This window comes from Myxocyprinus asiaticus, chromosome 33 (assembly GCF_019703515.2).
Source record: "Myxocyprinus asiaticus isolate MX2 ecotype Aquarium Trade chromosome 33, UBuf_Myxa_2, whole genome shotgun sequence".
In the NCBI taxonomy this organism is placed as follows: domain Eukaryota; kingdom Metazoa; phylum Chordata; class Actinopteri; order Cypriniformes; family Catostomidae; genus Myxocyprinus; species Myxocyprinus asiaticus.
Window position 1 is genome coordinate 32,946,950 of NC_059376.1, and position 18,986 is coordinate 32,965,935.

Here is an 18,986-nt window from a genome sequence, read left to right on the forward strand (position 1 = left end):
GGCATTCCAAATTAGGAAAAAAGGGGATTAAAAAAAAATAAATCTACATTTCTTGATTTTATTTCAATTTTGATAACATACAGGTTTTGCAAACCACTTAACAATTTGGTGGATTCACTGAAGTGGAAATAAAAATGCATTATTGTATAGTTTTCTTGTTCTTGATGAACCATAATTTCAAATTCAAATTAGCAGTAGATTTCATTCTCATTTCAGACTGCCTCACACATATCAAGGGTCACACATTTTCCTCCCTTTGGACATCCTATGGTCATCATCACGCGCGTGCGTGTGTGTGTGCCAAACGCGTCGTTCAGTTGGCCTTGGCCTAGAAGGACGTTCCACGGAATTCCGCAAACAAACCTGATTGGCTGGTCGGTCTCCATCCGCCGTCCAATCAGCGCCAGCCATCTGTTCCCAGCCTAGAGGCGAGACTGTGCGAATGATAGGAGCGCACATTGATTTCGGCAGGCATGTAAAGATCCAAACAGAGCTCTTTATATACATAGACGAGCCTCATATATTAAAAAAAATATTTTTTACGTCTTTACTTCCGCAATAAGGGAATACACTTTTCTACAAAAATGACAGCGCTATCCTTGCTGTTTATGACCGCGTGCGTCGCTTTAATAACTGCAGAATCATCTGTTTATTTCCGAGAGCAATTTGAAGACGGTGGTAAGTTTAAAGCAGAAACGTGCAATATTTGTCTGTGCTTTTTGAGTATTATTTAAGATCTCTGTTGCTTTCGAGTCTGTGATGAAGTCTGCATATATTTGAATTTGATATGTGATGGAGTCACAATAGACTTATGCATTTCGTATGCATAATGGTATGTTGCATTCATTAATTATGCATCAATAAATGGTGTAAGATAAGCTATAGTGTTATCTTTTTATACTAGTATAATCGAAGCAGCATAGTGGAAAGAGGTCAACGAATCAAGCTTAAGTTATTTAATCATAGATTACTCAGATTAATGCAGACGTGCATGCTGATGTGGCTTTTAATTTCATATTCAAATCACATATGCGTTTTTTCCTGTCAATAATCTTCTTTCGCAGACACCTGGAGGAGCCGATGGGTGGAATCCAAGCATAAATCCGACTACGGGAAGTTTGTGCTCTCCGCAGGCAAATTTTTTGGCGATGCCGAGAAAGATAAAGGTGAGTGGTGGTTTGTTTTCAAATACATCGGCTAAATGTGTAAATTGACGCCGGGCTTTATGAATTTGTGGTTTCCTCCGCTTTGCATTATTGTGCGCACTAAATAACGCGCGGGGGAAGGGCTACCGACGATGACGTCATGTCCTGTGCTTTAGTGAACTGCAGGCATGTCACACCATCTGACTATTTACTATGTTTCAAAACGTTGTAAAGCCACGTGTACTGTTGATCTAAGGGCCCATGTTTACTGGCACAGACTAAATCTAGTCCAATGATGAACAGGATTTGTAAAACTGATGCTGAAGTCTGGACCATGATTATCCCATGAATATTCTGTGTCCAGATGGCTAGTTTTGCAGAAGTTAGAGATATATAGATGAATATAAAGATGCCTGGCCTGCTGAAAAAAAAAAAAAAAAAAAAATTGAAAAAAATAAATAAAAAGCTTAAACCAGCCTAAAGTTGGTCTATTTTGATGGTTTTAAATGGATTCTGAGCACCAAAAAGGTGATCAGGCTGAGAGACAAGCTAGTCTTAACTGGTTTAAAGGGATAGTTCACCCAAAAATGAAAATTCTCACATCATTTACTTACCCTTGTGTTATCCCATATGTGTATGACTTTCTTTCATCTGCTGAACACAAATGAAGATTTTTAGAAGAATATCTCAACTCTGTAGGTCCGTTTAATGCAAGATAATGGTGGCCAGAACTTTGAAGGTCCAAAAAGCATACAAAGGCATCATAAAATTAATCCATACGACTCCAGTGGTTAAATCCATGTCTTCAGAAGCGATAAGATAGTTGTGGTTTAGAAACAGATCAATATTTAAGTCCTTTTTTACTATAAATTCTCCTCCCTGCCCAGTAGGTGGCGATATGCTGGAAGAATGCAAATTGCCAAAAACACAAGAAGAAAGTGAAAGTAGAGATTTATAGTATAAAAGGACTTGCATATTGATCTGTTTCTCACCCACACCTATCATATCGCTCTGAAGACATGGATTTAACCACAGGAGCAGTATGGATTACTTTTATGCTGCCTTTGTGTGCTTTTTTGACCTTCAAAATCCTGGCCACTATTCACTTGCATTGCATGGACCAACAGAGCTGAAATATTCTTCTAAATATCTTTGTGTTCTGCAGAAGAAAGAAAGTCATACACATCTGGGATGGCATGAGAATTTTCATTTTTGGGTGAACTAATACGCCTTCAAGTTGGTTCGAGCATTTTTTATTGTTTTTTTGCTCAGCAGTGTGGTGACATGAATTATTCAACATTTAAAAAGTAAACTTTTGCTCTTTTTGTAATTGCTATTATCTTTTGGACTTGCAGGTCTTCAGACCAGTCAAGATGCTCATTTCTATGCGCTGTCATCTCGCTTTGCGGACTTCAGCAACAAGGACCAGCCCCTTGTTATCCAGTTCACTGTAAAACATGAGCAGAGCATTGACTGTGGTGGTGGCTACATCAAGCTTTTCCCATCTGGTCTCAAACAGGAAGATATGCATGGAGACTCCACTTATAATATCATGTTTGGTGAGTGTCTCAGTGACCACTTCACTCTATTGATAAGCATACTAAAGCTGTTTTTAGTTTTTAATGCTCAGATGAATGGCCTTTAAGCTATTAATAAATTAGCAGTTGCATTAATACATTTGTTATTGTATTACAAATGACTAGGGCCTTTTAGAAAATGTGTTCTATCTCTTCCAGGTCCTGACATCTGTGGCCCCGGCACCAAGAAAGTCCATGTAATTTTTAATTACAAAGGCAAAAATCATTTGATCAACAAAGACATCCGATGCAAGGTAATGTTAGGGTTTATTTTTGCACCTATAATGCACAATGGCACTAGTCTTGATGAAGTGACTCATATCCTATGTTTTGTATCATCCAGGATGATGAATACAGCCATCTGTACACATTAATTGTCAATCCTGACAACACTTATGAAGTCAAGATTGATAATAAGAAGGTGGAGTCTGGATCTCTGGAAGAGGACTGGGACTTCCTTCCCCCCAAGAAGATCAAGGATCCCGAAGCGAAAAAGCCAGAGGATTGGGACGAGAGGGAGAAGATCGACGACCCTGATGATAAGAAACCAGAGGTGAGGCCAGTGCCACTATTGGTTGTCTGAAAACCACAAGGAACCTTTCTGTTGCTTGTTGCAAAACATATGAACTGATTCTGTAATGCTGAATTATAGTCTTTGTTAGGTAAGTTACTCAAAAAAATTTGTTTGATTAATTACTAATTATTACTACTCTAAATTTTTATCAGATTACTGACATAAAAGCTTAAAATGTGTAGTTTTTTTCACTCAGCGAACTCAAAATAATGTCTATTTTCCGCCTCATTCATTGACTCATTAGAGGACGCGCACCCTTCAGTTGCCACTGAAACGCAAACAGATTTATATTGCCATCATTCATTTGTTGAAAAGTATTTTACATAATATTATTTTATAAATATGTGGAATCCAAGTAACGTAATATGTGGAATCCAAGTAACGTAATTGAAAGTAACTTATTTGAAAGTCAGTAACTGTACTTTGATTGCAAGAATTTGAAATGCAATGCGCTAATCTGTTTTTTGTACTAAAGTAATTCGATTACAGAAATTATTCTGCTATTACAGTACACCCAACACGGATCATAGCTTACAGTCCTTGCAAATCGAGCTGTTCAGCCGTGACGTCAATTTGTAGGAAGTCTAATTCCGGAAGTCTAATTCGCCATGGGTTCCCTTGGGATTTTCCTATGGGGTTTTATAATGGGAGTTTTGAATTTAAGAGTAAAATAAGGTCTGTGGTTTAGAATACTTGACGACACGTGGACGTTTTATTCTACAGCATAAATTACACACTTTCAGGTTTCAAACGTGAATTTGAAGCTGGCATCTTTTTTTAAAAAATTGTTGCTTCAGTACGGCTTCCAAATTCACGTTTGAGGTATGACTGTGTAATTTATGTTGTAGAAAAAAACATTCATGTATCATCAAGTAATGCTAACCACAGATCTTATTTTCCTCATAAATCCAAAATTCCCATTATAAAACCCCATAGGAAAATCCAGAGGGAACCCATGGTGAATTCTCTTCTGAATTTGTGGACTACAACCTGAGCAGCTCTGTAGCAGCTCACTTAAAGGGGTCATAACATGAGGAAATAAATTGCCCTTGATTTTTTGACATGGAAGATTTCATTGTACTATAAAAACACTTACTTTCTGAACTCAAAACTTCCTCCTCACTGCCAAAAGAGCTTTTGTTGAAACCAAGCTGCCAAAACAACAAATTTTCAATTTCCTCCACATTGTGATGTCACACTGTAGAAGGCATTTGCTTCTGACCGCCTTCACAACAACACATCGACAACTACTTTACCTTATAACTTCAGTAGCCCCACCCAGTGGTGAGCAGTGAGGTGACAAGGAGAGAACCGGTCAGTCAAGAGCAGAGAGCCAATCAGAACAGTGGCGTTTACTGTCAAGTCTTAAAGGAGAAGCAGCACCAAAACCGAGGGATATAATGAGGGTGGAAATGATCATGTTTTACAAATACATTACTTTTTTTCTGTGCAAAAAACTTTAATATCATAAGTGAACCACAAGGAACATATTAAAATAATCAAAAAGGCATGTCATGACCCCTATAAAGAGCACCTATTATGGTTTTTAAACATGCCTAATTTAGTTTGAAAGGTCTTATACAATAGATTTACATGCATCCGAGGTCAAAAAACACTTCAATTTGCTCATCATTTAAATTGCAGCATTACCTTTTTTTCCCAGTGTCAAAAACGACTCGTTCAATAATCCGTTCTAAAGGAGTCATTCTAAACTCCTCCTTTCAGAGAGCCTACTCTGCTCTGATTGGTCAGATGTCCCAGTCTGTTGTGATTGCTCTACCGCTTAGTGTAGTGTTTGAGGGCGGGTCAAAGCTGTTCACGAGCAGCCAGTGAAGACCAGAGGCAGGTTTTTTGTTACCAAATTACATAGGTTAGTACAGGAAGTAAGTCTGAAATTACTAACGACTCGTTTCAGGTGTTCAGAATCGGTTCTTTCTTTTGGGAGTCAATAACTCCATTTGTCGTGCACTTTGATTTGTGAAACTTTGCAGACTTTTTTACATTCACAAACAGCTATATAACACACTACATGAAAGGTAATATTTGAAAAACCATAATAGGTGCTCTTTAAAATTAGACTTTGTGTTTTCTCTAGGACTGGGACAAACCCGAGAACATCCCTGATCCTGATGCCAAGAAGCCTGATGACTGGGACGATGAGATGGATGGGGAGTGGGAGCCTCCCATGGTAACCAATCCTGAATACAAGGTACTGACTTTTCCATTACTGTGGTTTCTCAAGTAAATGCAAGTGCCTGCGTAGAAATGTTGATACTGAACAAAGATACAGTTAATACCCAAAACATGTCTTTGTCATACTGGTCCTTTTGTCATTCTATTTTCCCAAATTGAATATGTTACGAGTACAACTTGTATATGTAATCTTTTCAAGGGTGAGTGGAAACCCCACCAGATTGACAATCCTGCTTACAAGGGGAAATGGGTGCACCCTGAGACTGATAACCCGGAATACACTCCTGACAAAGAAATCTATAAATATGACAGCATTGGAGTTATTGGACTGGACTTGTGGCAGGTACCATAATTATTTTCTTGCTTTTAACAACAATTTGTTCTAAGACAAATAGTCTTCAGTTGTTAAAGGTGCTGTAAGCAATTTTTTATTTTTTTATTTTTTTATTTCTTCATGGAAAAGTGTGCAAAAAAATTTTCCTACTCCCTTAAAGATATTAATGAAATAAGTGTCCTGAGATATCTCACCGGTCTCTGTGACAGCTGCAGACTTTGTAAACGGCAAACAAATATGTGTCCGTGGACATTGACGCTTTTCACCTGTCAATCATTTTATTCGTTCTTATTTGAAGTGGATCACTGAGGCTATGATTCATAATGTTTGTCAGTTGAGGGCGCTATTGTGCCACTGTTGAATTTGACAGCCACAGGAGCAAACAATGCTGCTCTTTTGATCGGTTTTGGTCTCAAAATTATCTTTGGAGGGCGGGGTTTTGGAATGAGGTGGTGTGGCTAATTCAACGGCTCAGTCCCGTGAAAGCTTCAGAAGGCTAAAATTCCTTACAGCACCTTTAAGCAAGTGTTTACACATGTTTTAGAATTAGATTATATTTTTAGTCCTGTTTTTGGATAGATAACCCCTATCTCAGCTCCATGCACCCCACCACAAATACTGTACACCATTCAATCACACCAACCTGAACCCTAAATATATTGTTGAATAGCCCTTAATGAATTGTTCTTTGATGTTCAGGATCTTAATAGCCATACAAGGTTTAATTAAACTTTTCCTGTACTTAATCACAGGTGAAATCTGGCACAATTTTTGACAACTTTTTCATTACCAATGACCCAAAGTTGGCAGAAGATGTTGGCAATGAGACTTGGGGTGCTACAAAGGTATGCTTTTCCAAACAATATCTTTTTCTACTAAAAAAGTATCCACTTAATATTAATTTTATGTAATGATTTCTCATAAATACGGGACGTTTGCATGTTGTTTTTCCTCGACTCAGGATGCTGAGAAGAAAATGAAGGAAAGTCAAGAAGAGGAAGAGAGGAAGAAGCGTGTGGAAGAGGACAAGAACAAAAATGAGGAAGCAAAGGATGAAGAGGAAGATGAGGATAAGGAGGAGGAGGAAGAGGAGGAGGAGGAGGAGGAAGAAGAGGAGGAGGAAGAGGAAACAGACTCTAAACTCAAAGACGAGTTGTAGATTTAAATAGAAACTTGAGAAGACATGCCTCATACCTTATGACTAACAGGGTACGAGGTAGAGAGCTGGACTAATGCTGGATATTCCTTTTGTTGTGTGTGTCAGATGATTCTGACAGTATTTTTTCCCTCCCACTACTACAAACCTATTTATAGATTTATCTTTTTCATAATCTTCATTTGCATGATGTCAAGCAAGTTCCAAGCATTTTCAGTCAGGGAAAATCGAAGGGAGCAAACATGAAAATATAACTTCCTGTCTGTAGCGTGAAGTGAGATCCATAACAATTCTATGCTGATGTTTACAAATATCAGATATTATCCAATATAAACTGTTGATTTGATAAGCAATTTTGTGACATGAAACTTGAATCATAAAGGTCATCAACTGGTAGCTTCAATTCTCAGGCCATGACCAAACTAATACGCATTTCTTTGAAAAGGCATTGACTATTGGCATTGATTATTCATTCGTTTATGCCCTGTCATCCACAATGGAAGGGTGTTTTCCTCCACTGAAAACTGAGACTTTCAAAAACGCTCTCTAGCACTGCATAATTTGGAGAACGATGACGTTAGGAAACTGAAAACTGCGTTTTCCAACGGAAACGTATTAGTGTGGACGTGGTCTCAGATACTAGAATGATTACCTCAAAGAATTTTTTCCTTATCAAATTGTGATATTGTGGAGCAATTTTGAGGTACTGTTGATAAGGTCAACTTTTGTTCTAACCTTTAAGGTTCATTGTGTGCAGTTTTGATCGGGGTTTGGATAGATGCTAATCTACTGTGTTTTCAACTTGAATAGTTGTCTGTAAGTGTGTGTGTGAGTGAGTGTTTGGAGTTGAGTGAGCACATCCTATTGCATGTTTTGTCTTAAACCAAAACTCAAATTCATAGCCTAGATAATCTTGATATTTAACTGTCAGTGATCAGGTTCATACCTTGGTCTTATTTTCATGCAGGCACTGGATCTCACAAGCTTTGCCACTGGCACTGTAGTTTTGGTTTGGCCCTGGTCAATAAGCAAACTGTTACAGAGCAAATTCATATTTGGTCTGATCAGCATCGGTCTGGGATGATGTAGCTGATGTGAAGGTTAGCTAGGCTGTTGAGAAGAAAAATGTGCACATCTGGCCAGCTGAATGCTTGGCTTAGTTGTTTGGCAAAGGAAAAACCGACATCAACAATAGTTTCTCTGAGTAGCCGCTGCTACGTCTGTACCTGAATCACCCTCATTAGACACTGGTCTTTACGAACATTCTAATCAGTGCTAGGCTGAACCTATGAAGTTTTGCGTTGTCCCATAGCATTCTAGTAACACCTTGGCTCTCAGATCGAGTCATGGTAAATATTGCATTGCTGTGCTTCAACCAGATATTTCTCCCAACAAAATAATTTGTGACTTTTTTTTTTAAAGATATATTTTGTACTTTTTGTGTTTGAAGAATGTGTTGACATTGAAAAGAAAAGCTCTTGTATGAAAGCTGTCCAAAAATAAAACTACAAAAAGAGTAATATACCTCTGGAGTCTTTCGATTGGTGTTTTTACATTAACAAACGACACGCTCAGTCAAATGAATTACATCACAGCTCAATAAACATACCATATCACACTTTAACCCTTGTGTGTCAATAAAACAAAATTACTCAGAGGACAAAAATGTCCATGTCAAAAAACTGCTATAATAATATATATTAATATTATTTTCCATTTTCAATGAGTTTTTTTTTTTTTTTCAGTCCTGATCATAACTACCAAATTTTCATTCATTTTCAGGATAAATGCCAGTTTGTTTACATAATGCCACTGTTGTTGTTTTTTTAACACATCCATACACACACATTTCTCAATACACTCATACAAAACACACTCTGACATCCATACCAACACACCCACACAGTTTTAGCTGCATAATTTATTCAACTGGCCTGCAGTACTCTATAATACAGCAAACAGAAAATAGGAAAAAAGCATTTATTAGCTCCATAGGCTAAACATGAAAAAAATGATGCCATCTGGTGGAAAATATAAAAAATTTACATTATGATGCCAGGGCTTCGGAATAAAAGCATAATATTATAGAATTCACGATTTTATGCTTTAATGGCACTGGAATCGAATATTGCTATTTTAATGGGGACATTTTTGTCCTTAAGGTCCTGAGTGTAACTATTTTGTGTACACAGTGTATTATAGATGTATTATAGGAACTGAGATTGAAATATCAAAATTTCCTCTGGCAAAAATGTATGCTATTGGCATTAATCAAAAAAACAAAAATGAAAAAGACAAAAATGTCCCTAAGGTCACACAAGGGTTAAATACCTTTAATATAGGAATATTCTGGATTTGGACTTTTTTTAAAAAAAGCAGAATTCAAGATTACAGTAAGGCACTTATTGTACAATGCAAGTGAATGGGGCCAAATTTGGGAGGGTTTAAAGGCAGAATTGCAAAGCTTATGATTTTATAAACACACATTAATTCTTTTGTTAAAACTCAGGTATTTGTGCTGTAAAGTTTTAGGGTTTACGGCGTTCCGTCATCATGGCAATGAAGTCGGAAAATTGGATATAACTTTGCACGGAAAAGACTAGTAAGCAGTTTTATCACACTAAAATCATGAATGAAATCACAATAAACAATAAAATCATATAATGCAAGTGAATGGTGATCAGCACTTTAAATCTCCAAAAAGCACAGACAGTTGTAATAAAAGTAGTCCATATGACTCCAGTGGTTAAATTAATGTCTTCGAAAGCGATACGATCGCTTTGGGTGAGAAATAGATCAATATTGAAGTCCTTTTCACTATAATTGTTTACCTCCAGTCGCTCTCCAATGCACGTTCATGAGAGGACCCACATGCTACCTTTCACGTGCATTGTAGAGCAACCGGAAGTAAACAATTATAGTGAAAATGACTTTAATATTGATCTATTTCTCACCCAGAGTGATCGTATCACTTTAGAAGACATTAATTTAACCACTGGAGTCATATGGACTACTTTTACTACAACTGTCTGTGCTTTTTGGAGCTTTAAAGTGCTGATCACCATCCACTTGCATTCATTTAACCACTGGAGACGTATGGACTACTTTTACTACAACTATTTGTGCTTTTTGGAGCTTTAAAGTGCTGATCACCATCCACTTGCATTCATTTAACCACTGGAGTCGTATGGACTACTTTTACTACAACTGTCTGTGCTTTTTGGAGCTTTAAAGTGCTGATCACCATCCACTTGCATTCATTTAACCACTGGAGTCGTATGGACTACTTTTATTACAACTATCTGTGCTTTTTGGAGCTTTAAAGTGCTGATCACCATCCACTTGCATTCATTTAACCACTGGAGTCGTATGGACTACTTTTACTATAACTGTCTGTGCTTTTTGGAGCTTTAAAGTGCTGATCACCATCCACTTGCATTCATTTAACCACTGGAGTCGTATGGACTACTTTTACTACAACTATCTGTGCTTTTTGGAGCTTTAAAGTGCTGATCACCATCCACTTGCATTCATTTAACCACTGGAGTCATATGGACTACTTTTACTATAACTGTCTGTGCTTTTTGGAGCTTTAAAGTGCTGATCACCATCCACTTGCATTCATTTAACCACTGGAGTCATATGGACTACTTTTACTATAACTGTCTGTGCTTTTTGGAGCTTTAAAGTGCTGATCACCATCCACTTGCATTCATTTAACCACTGGAGTCGTATGGACTACTTTTAGTACAACTATCTGTGCTTTTTGGAGCTTTAAAGTGCTGATCACCATCCACTTGCATTCATTTAACCACTGGAGTCATATGGACTACTTTTACTATAACTGTCTGTGCTTTTTGGAGCTTTAAAGTGCTGATCACCATCCACTTGCATTCATTTAACCACTGGAGTCGTATGGATTACTTTTACTATGACTTTCTGTGTTTTTTGCACAGGTTTTTATTTAATTTTTTATGCCAAGAACAATCTACATACATACGGAAGTTACCCACTGCAAAAAGGAAAATGCAACAAAAAAAAATACAAAATACAATAAAATACAATAGCCAGAGGGAAACAATTATAAATCAACGATATTCGTTGACATTTTTGAGAGTTTTTGTCATTATTGCTCAATAAGGATGCAACATATAAATTAAAATCAACCAAACAGTGCGGGAGGAGTGGATTCTTGCCTAAGAATTTATACTTATGAATGGAAAATTTTCCAAATTGACAGAGTTGTTGTTGTTATAGTAAAAAATTATATCAAAAGTGTTAATACATATGTCAGATACCAACTTTTTCTGAAAAATATTTGCTCAAATCCTTACAGAAAGACTAAACAATGACACATTCACAAAAAAAGGTGTTCAATCGTCTCAAAAAGCACATTTTCTTTTCTAAATTTTGTCAATATATTTGGAAAGCCTATTATAACAAGGATACCTTTGTGAAATATTTTAAAAGAGACCTCTCTAACTTTAGCCAATACATATTTATGAGGTTAGGGTTAGGACTGGTTTGTTTCAGTCAATGAATGCAATGCAAAGAATGCCCTTCTGAAGTTCCTATTCATTATTAACTTTCAACTGGATTTCCAGAGTTTGCCGGGTCATTGCCAATCCTTGACATCCACTAATAATGTCCTCCATATTTACAAACTCCAGTGCTTGGTTTTGCAGCATCCCTTCACTGCCCACTGTCTGTCGCCTCCACATCAACTGAGAACTCCAGTACCAGGTTTTCCAGCATCCCCATTGCCTTCGCTATGGCCTCCTCATCCAATGTTGATTCCAGTGCCATGTTTTGCATCATGACTATTTTGCCCATTGCCTATCACAACGCAGAATGAGCTAGTGGGAACAGAAACACTATGGCTGCTTCTCTGTCCCTGACTCAGGTAACCCTTCCTTTCCACACAAATATAACACTTTCCAAACCACTCTTCAGGTCGTTTCACACGTCTGTCAGATCGGTTGGGTTTTAAAATTGCGGTTGAAAGAGGAAAAAGGTCACATCCTGCGATCCTATCGCAGATGTTTAAAGTTGTTTTCAGCCATTTGCTTGGGGAGAGAAAAAGTTTCAGGCTGATCTTTGAGGGACTTGCGTAAGGGCGTAGCTTACGGTGTCAGTGGTGAACTGGGGTGGATTTGAGTTATTTCATTAATTTTTTCCAGGTCATACATGTACTAGGATCGTCCAGAGTGATTGAACACTTAGATCAGCTTGTTTTTTTAAATGCATTGGCTAAAACGCGTGAAAATGCATATTAATTGAATGTTTGTCTACACAGTTCAGATATCAACTGTATGTGTAGCTCCTATTTTAATTTCTGCATTCGTTTATGAAATGTTAATATTACATTTGCATAATTTATAATATTAAGACATTTTTTTTTAAATATCTGATATTGCTATTTGGAATACTTGTGTGGTTTGGTAGATTTAATCCAGACTGTTTCCAGTGTCGTTGTAAAACAGCAGGATGTTATTTTGCTACATTGCTAGCTTACCTGTTCTCAACAATAAATTGGAACTAAATATGATTCTTTTTTGCAGATAGAGGATATGCTACACTAGTTCAGTCATATCGTGTATGTTTTGCATTGATATACCTCACTATCTTCTGCTATGTCAACTTTTTGCTTTAGTTTACTGAGTTTGCAAAGTAATTAGCCAGTTAGCTATAGCGCATTTGACACTTGCTAGACCTCTACTATGCTCAGCAACCTCCAAAAAAGCTTAAAGTGATGTTAAATCAGTCTCATTTAAACCTTAAAGGGCGAAAACCTCGATGCAGTGATGCATAAACTTACTTCCTGTGCTGTAGATAGTTTCAGTGAGTTTCAGACACATACAGCTGTTCCTCTATTAGGAGCAGGGTCAGAAAACATACAACATTACATGCATATGCATAGGATCACTAAAATCGGGTTAAAGCCCAAAATAGTCCACAGGGATTCATGCACTGATTTGGTTGATGGGCTGAAATGATCACTTTGCTTGTCATCTTTTTTTATTGCTTAAGAATAACATTTCTCTAATGGCACAAATGGTTGAAGTGTAGACCACATACACACAAGTGATGGTGTGATGAGTTTTAGATGCAAGGCCTGCATGCATGAAACATGCATTATGGCACTACCTCATTGAGAAGACCTTAGGCACGGAAAGAGGCATGTCTAAGTCTTGGGTCTCTTCTGCTTTCATGAAAATAGCATTGGTCTAGACATTTGGGAACTTTACCACCTCTCTAGTATAGGTCAAGTAGGTTCGGCTCTGTTATTTAGTTGAATAACAGGATGTAATCTAATGCCGCAATAGTTTTGTTGATGGTTTATTTGATGTTTAATCGTGGTTTACTAAGCCTTTGCCTTGTAGGAGTTCAGTAATTGATAGAAGAACATGATGGAATAAGTCTCTGGAAATGAGAACAGCCTAAAAAGGCCAAAGTGGTTTGCAATTTTATTTTTCTTGCAGCAAAAACTTCTACTCTTTTCTCAGCAATGCAAGAAAATATTTGGTGGCACTTTGCTTAATATTATCTGCCAGCATCCCATTAGTATGCAGCAGTAACGCCCTGAAGAGAGAGCTGTTGAACTGCAACCAAAGAGCAGAACTTACAGCCTAACATGGCCAAAAATAAAAAGCAAGTTGATGCCTATGCATTATGATACAGAAGTGTTTGCCAGAGATGCATGATCATATGAGTCTCTAATAAGGGTTGGTGTTTACTCCGAATATTAAAACACTCTTTGCTATAACACCTTGAAAGAATAGTTCAATCAAATGTGAAATGCATAAGGAGTTATTTATAGCTGGATGGCCAAGCTGCTATTTTCCTTACAAGAAAAGTGAATGGTGACCATGGCTGTCAGATAAACTTTCAAAGCAAGATTTTCAGTGAATAATGGCTTAAATTTCAGTCTATTCCTTTCACAAAGCAGATTTAAAGGGATAGTTCACCCAAAAATGAAAATTCTTTCATAATTTACTCACCCGCGTGCCATCCTAGATGTGCATGACTTTCTTTTTTTTCTGCTGAACACAAACAAAGATTTTTAGAAGAATATTTCAGCTCTGATGGACCTCAAAATGCAAGAGAATGGGTACCAAAATTGTGAAGCTTCAAAAGCATATAAAGGCACCATAAAAGTAATCCAAAATCAGTGGTTAAATCCATGTCTTCAGAAGCAATATAAGTGTGGGCAAGAAACAGATTAATAATCAGATTAATAAAATTAAATCCTTGTTTGCTATCAATCTCCACTTTTACATTCATCTTTTATTTTTGGTGAATTGGGCAGGGAGGAGAATTTATAGTAAAAAAGGACTTAGATTTGTATCTGTTAATCAAACACACCTATCATCTCACTTCTGAAGATATTTATTTAACCACTGAAGTCTTATGGATTACTTTTATGCTGCCTTTATTTGCTTTTTTGTGGTTCATAATTTACACATTCCCTTGCAATGTGAGGACCTGCTAAGCTGAAATATTCTTCTAAAAATCTTTGTTTGTGTTCAGCAGAAGAAAGAAAGCCATACGCATCGGGGATGGCATGAGGGTGAGTAAATGAAGAAAGAGTTTTCATTTTTGTGTGAACTATCCCTTTAATGTAGTTTCTAAAGTCATATGGACTATTTTTGTTCTGCTTTTATGGTGCTTTTTTGGTCCTTTTTGGAGCTTGACAGCCTCAGATCCCCATATGTTTTTTTTTCTCCCCCAATTTGGAATGCCCAATTCCCAATGTGCTTTTAAGTCCTTGTGGTCGCGTAGTGATTCGCCTCAATCTGGGTGGCGGAGGACGAATCCCAGTCGCCTCCGCATCTGAGACCGTCAACCCGTGCGTCTTATCACGTGGCTTGTTGAGCGCGTTGCCACGGAGACATAGCATGTGTGGAGGCTTCACGCCATCCACCGCGGCATCCACGCTCAACTCGCCACGCACCCCACCGAGAACGAACCACATTATAGTGACCACGAGGAGGTTACCCCATGTGACTCTACCCTCCCTAGCAACCGAGTCAGTTTGGTTGCTTAGGAGACCTGGCTGGAGTCACTCAGCACACCCTGGGATTCGAACTAGTGAACTCCAGTGTCTTTTACCACTGAGCTACCCAGGCCCCCCCCTGATCCCCATATGTTTTTAACTGTATGACATGGAGCAGCTCGGACATTCGTTTAAATTTCACATTTGGAGTTTAATGGAATATAAAAAGTCATACAGGTTTGGAAATTGGTACAACACAAGGATTTGTTTTGGGTGAACTGTCCCTTTAAAAATGATGCATTGGAATCTGTAATGTCTCATTTCACTTGATCCAATCCATATGTTATAGGCTTAATTAGCCTTTTGGCTGTGACTTGCAGTCAGCTGCATTACTCTGCTCCATTAATGTGAATCATAATGCAACAACAGCTTAATGTTCGAGTGGTGTATGGCAGAGAATGGCAAAAGACTAGAGAGCCTCCATTACTGTAAAACAGACCTCTGTTCTCTTTTTACCCAAGCATGACTATATTATCTACATAATCTACATCTATATTTACTGCAAAGGTGTATGTTTGTTTTAGGTGTGGTTGCCAGATGGCTTTAACCTTTCATTTTGAGAGGTGGGCTGAATATCAGCAATTCTGCTAAGAAAGTGAGCAGTTTCGAAGAATTTACTATTAAATAGTCTTGATTAGTTTTATCACTGTGTGACCTTTTGGCCTGTTTAAGGGAGATAAACAAATGCCATTTGAATCATCTTAACCAGTTTTTGTTGTATTTGTTTGCAGCTTTCAAGTGGGAATCCTGTTTATGAGAAATACTATCGGCAGGTAAGCATTGTCAGCTTGATCTGTCCTATATGTCATTTTGGCATTATATCCGATAGAACACTTGGCAGAAGCAGAGAAATAAAATCCACACCTCACTGTCAGTTTGGACTAAATGCACTCCCGTAAGTGTCGTTCTCTCAGTAAGAGGATGCCTCGATGAATTAGTGATGACTTCTGCAAATTGAACAGGACAGGGTGAGTGAACCAGCCTGTTTGAACTGGCGTGTGGTTTAAACATCTTGCTGCTGGGCACTCTTTCCAGTGAAGCTCTCCAGAAAAGCAAATGTACATTGCATTGGTCATGATTTTGTTTTGCAGGTTGTGTGTGTGCTATGTTTAAAAGGGCGGTCTTTAAAATATCGTTAAGATGATACATCGTCCATATTGATATTATGCAGCACATTAAAAGTTTGAGTGTGTAGCATATCACCTCTATCACGCGACACAAGATTTAATTACCTGAGCGGTAGTATACCACCACATTTAAATTGTAAAAGAGACTCTTGCTACCACTGGCAAAACTAAATTCAAAAATATATGTGCATTTTGGCTTTTTGCCTGAACCCGGCAGTTGGGAGTAAGACATGACTCACGAGATATCCAGATACTGCAAAACTACACGTCAAGATAAAGCCGGCGATATGCGCTTCTATTACCCTTAACCAAGGTATGAAATTAACCAAAAGGCGGTTTAGCTCATCCAGTGGCCCGCAAACAGTTTTGTTTTTTTATGTGAGCGCTGCAAATGAACGTCATCTCAGGAGGTGCTCTAAGTTTAAATCACTTTAATTCCAGCAGTTTACATTTTTTTATGTACTTGGACTGTGAATATCATTTATACTTTAAAAATGAATTGGATGAAGTTGGCTGTAAAAATCAAAGTGGCTGGTAAAATTGGGTCAAAAAAAGTTAGTTTCATACCCTGCTCTCAACTGAGATAAAAAAAATAAAAATAAAAAAAATTGCCAAAGATCTGCAGTGGAGGCAACGTGGATATCACATGTGAGGGTGAGTTAGACTAACTATATTAAGAAAACGCAATTGCAGGCTAATATGTCTTTTCACTTGATCTTAGCACAGCATATTTTGCACTGGCTATAATCTATTATACTTCCTGTGTATTTATGAATGTGCCCTAAAATATGGGCTGTAAGATTTCTATTAAATTCACAATATATTTTATGATTATTCTAAAACTCTTCTTTTGAATACAAGAACAGTGTGTAGAAGTGGGTTTTGTTTGACTTGTGTTAGGACTTTTTAATCCTAGAGGCTTTGTCTTACCTGATGTACACTTTAAAAACAGGGTTTGCTTTTGAGCCAGAATATTTTAAACTATATTAAGGGTAGCACAAAGCACTTTAAAAGCAGAAGGAAGAAAGGGCCAATTAAAGTAATTTGCTTTTTGTTAACAGAATGATTTAAAATGTGCTTTTCTTATCTTTATAAACCTTATTTAGTTTTGAAGGGTGCAAAATGATAGGTTTTGCTGAAACTGTTTACTATACGGTTTACTATAAACAACTTGTTCTTCTTCTTTTGGCTGCTCCCATTAGGGGTTGGCACAGTGGACCATCTGTGGTTTTACGCTGGTTGCCCTTCCTGATGCAACCCTCAGTGGCTGGGGGATTCTCACTCACACCTATGGGGCAATTGCACACCTATGGGGCAATTTAGAGTCTCCAGTTTACTTAACCTGCATGTTTTTGGACTTGTGGGGAAAACTGGAGCACCCGGAGGAAACCCACACGAACACGGGGAGAACATGCAAACTCCACACAGAAAGGCCCAGTTGAGCCGGGGCTCGAACCCGGGACCTTGTCAGTTCTAAATTAACATACGTTTCATTTTGTGGCCTCTGTATCGTGATGTGTATCATATTGTGACGTTGTTGGTTATACCCAGCCCTAATGTTTGACAGGACACATTGAGATAAGAAAATTAGTTTTATGCAGGGGATTCTTTTAGTCCAGGGCTCTACGCTTACATTTTGCAGATGCTGCATATATCAGTTGGCCAGGCTTTGTAAATGTTTAACTTTTATAGTAAAATTTGATGCTTTTCATTCAAGATGACGAAAACGTCTCACACAACTTTTTCACGCTTGCTCGGTTGACTGAAGGGATGAAAAGCAGCCAACTGCAGTGTGAAACATAACTATCACGCAGTGTAGATGCATTTGGGAGTTGTAATTTTTATTCCGATTGTTCTATGCAACACTTCATGAGCTTCAATCTAGGGTCGGAATCTTTAGGCACCTCACGATTCGATCCAGTTCTGATTCTGGGAGTCACGATCAGATTGCAAAACGATTCCTGATACGTCAAAATTTTTTTCTTATTGATTATTCTGCTGTGCATAGGCAAAACAGAGTAACTTCACATTTTGACCAAAATGTTAGTTCTTAGACTGTAGGTTGCCCTGTGACAGACAGGTCTCGCTCAACTATAAGCAGGTTTTGAGAAAATTGCAGTAACTACAAAATACATACTCAAATCAAGTAACTGTTTTGTTGGTGTACTGTGCAGCCTTTGTATGGCAGTTTTGTCATCATTAAAAGTGATAAACACTGACCTCTTTACACAAGATAATCAATAGGCTTATTGGTTTTCAAAACACAATACTATTAAATTAAATAATTCAACTGATTATGTTAAATAACTTTTATATGTTTAAAGCATTGTTAATCATTTTTATTTAATAGTACTACATTTTTTTATTAGAATAAATCTATCCGAGGCCTTTTTTATTTTTTTTATTTTTTTTTTAACTATAACTACAGGTTGGTGCTCCTGAGGTTGATTACATGAGATATCTGCTTCTGTGAGAGTGCAGATGTCAGCTTCTCCTTTCCTCACCACAGGTGATAAAGGGGCACAGATAGCGGGATTATTATTTAAAAAAATCTATCAAGCATCTCGTATGCGCTGTTCCATCTGTTTTCTCTGCTAGAAATCTCACCTGCTTAACATTTATCTAATGAGCCGTCAGGTGTGCGCACTCTTCCCGATGAGCAAGAGACAATGAATAAATCTCAAATTACATGATTTCAACGGAAATAATCTTTTTGTCCATATATTTATTCATTTGGTTAGTAGCCATGTAATAAGCGGGATAATGTACAGTCAGCCGGTTGTTATCGCACAATAAATTCCTTCAGGGTGAGAAAAGACCCCTC

At 37.6% G+C, this 18,986-nt stretch overlaps 2 protein-coding genes across 3 annotated transcripts in view; both read left to right on the forward strand.

Annotated features, from left to right (window-relative positions):
* The first annotated feature begins 434 nt into the window (after window positions 1-434).
* LOC127424408 (calreticulin-like) lies at window positions 435-8,504 on the forward strand. The gene is made up of 9 exons (XM_051669593.1): window positions 435-678; window positions 1,065-1,166; window positions 2,501-2,704; window positions 2,882-2,976; window positions 3,066-3,275; window positions 5,392-5,505; window positions 5,689-5,832; window positions 6,576-6,668; window positions 6,785-8,504. Exons 1-9 carry the CDS (start codon window positions 585-587, stop codon window positions 6,980-6,982), a joined length of 1,254 nt encoding a protein of 417 aa, XP_051525553.1. The 5' UTR covers window positions 435-584; the 3' UTR covers window positions 6,983-8,504.
* A 3,302-nt stretch (window positions 8,505-11,806) lies between these two features.
* LOC127424096 (epidermal growth factor receptor substrate 15-like) overlaps window positions 11,807-18,986 on the forward strand; it is a 54,861-nt gene continuing 47,681 nt past the window's right edge. The window contains exons 1-2 of one of the 2 annotated variants that reach the window (XM_051668869.1): window positions 11,807-11,882; window positions 15,767-15,808. In XM_051668869.1, coding sequence (XP_051524829.1) covers window positions 11,856-11,882; window positions 15,767-15,808 — 69 coding nt within the window. In that variant the 5' untranslated portion in view covers window positions 11,807-11,855. The remainder of the gene's footprint in view (window positions 11,883-15,766; window positions 15,809-18,986) is intronic. The other variant, XM_051668867.1, reaches the window with a different exon arrangement.

Excerpts from the sequence above, each read along its gene's own strand:
- LOC127424408 (XM_051669593.1), top strand. The coding sequence starts at position 585 with ATGACAGCGCTATCCTTGCTGTTTATGACCGCGTGCGTCGCTTTAATA. Across the intron at positions 1,167-2,500 it reads CGATGCCGAGAAAGATAAAG|GTCTTCAGACCAGTCAAGAT; the intron begins GTGAGTGGTGGT and ends TTGGACTTGCAG. Across the intron at positions 5,833-6,575 it reads TTGGACTGGACTTGTGGCAG|GTGAAATCTGGCACAATTTT; the intron begins GTACCATAATTA and ends ACTTAATCACAG.